This window comes from Chrysochloris asiatica, unplaced genomic scaffold, assembly GCF_000296735.1.
Source record: "Chrysochloris asiatica unplaced genomic scaffold, ChrAsi1.0 scaffold00535, whole genome shotgun sequence".
Taxonomy (NCBI): Eukaryota; Metazoa; Chordata; class Mammalia; order Afrosoricida; family Chrysochloridae; genus Chrysochloris; species Chrysochloris asiatica.
In genome coordinates, this window is record NW_006409053.1 from 564104 (window position 1) to 565154 (window position 1051).

The 1051-nt window shown below is 35.5% G+C and overlaps 1 protein-coding gene across 1 annotated transcript in view; it reads left to right on the forward strand.

Moving 5' to 3' along the window:
* Nucleotides 1–762: 762 nt before the first annotated feature.
* The window catches only part of LOC102833393 (olfactory receptor 10AG1-like), a 2194-nt gene continuing 1905 nt past the window's right edge, over nt 763–1051 (forward strand). The window contains exon 1 of the mRNA XM_006877612.1: nt 763–770. Coding sequence (XP_006877674.1) covers nt 763–770 — 8 coding nt within the window. The remainder of the gene's footprint in view (nt 771–1051) is intronic.

The following is a 1051-nucleotide window of genomic DNA, read 5'->3' on the forward strand; positions in this document are numbered from 1 at the left end:
AAACAAGCTATATGAATGGTTGAATGTGAAGCTGATGATGTGCCCTGTAAACTTTCACTCAATCCAAAATAAAAACATTTAATTTAAAAAAATGGGTAAAATTAATAAATTTTAAGTACCTTAAAGCAAATTAATACACCTTCTCATCAAAGTAAAAAAAGAGAGGGAGAGAGGAAATAAGATAGATTAAGTAAAAATGGAGCCCTGGCGTGACACTGTGGATTAATTTCGCTGGACTGCAAGGTCACTTTGAATTGCAAGGTCGGCAGTTCAAGCTCACCAGTCCTTCCTTGGAAACCTTTTACAAGGTCACTGTGAGTCAGAACTGACTCAACGGCACTTAATAACAAGTAAATACTAACACAGCAAAAGTGAAAAGATAAACAAAACCCATAAACAAAATGAATTCAGTGTAGAAAATTATGTGGACAAAAACCCTCCATGTCCCCATAACGTTGAAGAATAATGATGAATATGCAAAACACTTTACAACATGGATGAACCTGGATAGTATTACAGTAAGTTCATTTACTCAATCACAAAAGGACAAATGTTGTATGAGACTAATGTTGTAAACCGTTAAGAAATGTTTTTGTGCTAAAAGAAATATTCTATGAAGGACACAGGGGAGGATGGAAAGGAAAATTATTAATAGGATAGAGGGTAGACATGTGTTAACATTGGTGACAAGGCAAGAAATACGCAATAGGATGGCTGGCAAAGGAAAGATGAAGGTAGCTGGAATCTCAGAGAATAATACAAATGTTAAAGTGAATGGAAGTAAATGCTGTTGACTGATAGTACATGGGAGAGATAGCAACCATTATAATGAAGCAAAGTATATGATTTGTTGAATGTAACTGAGAATCTGTTCTCCAAATCTTCACTCATTTCACAAAAAAATGTTTAAGCAAACAACAACATCAAAAACAGATTGATTTTAGAGAATGACAGTGGATTATTGCAAGCTTAACCATGTTGTTGTTGCTAGGTACCATCGAGTCGGTACCGATTCATAGCGACCTTATGCACCGCAGAACAAAACCCTGCC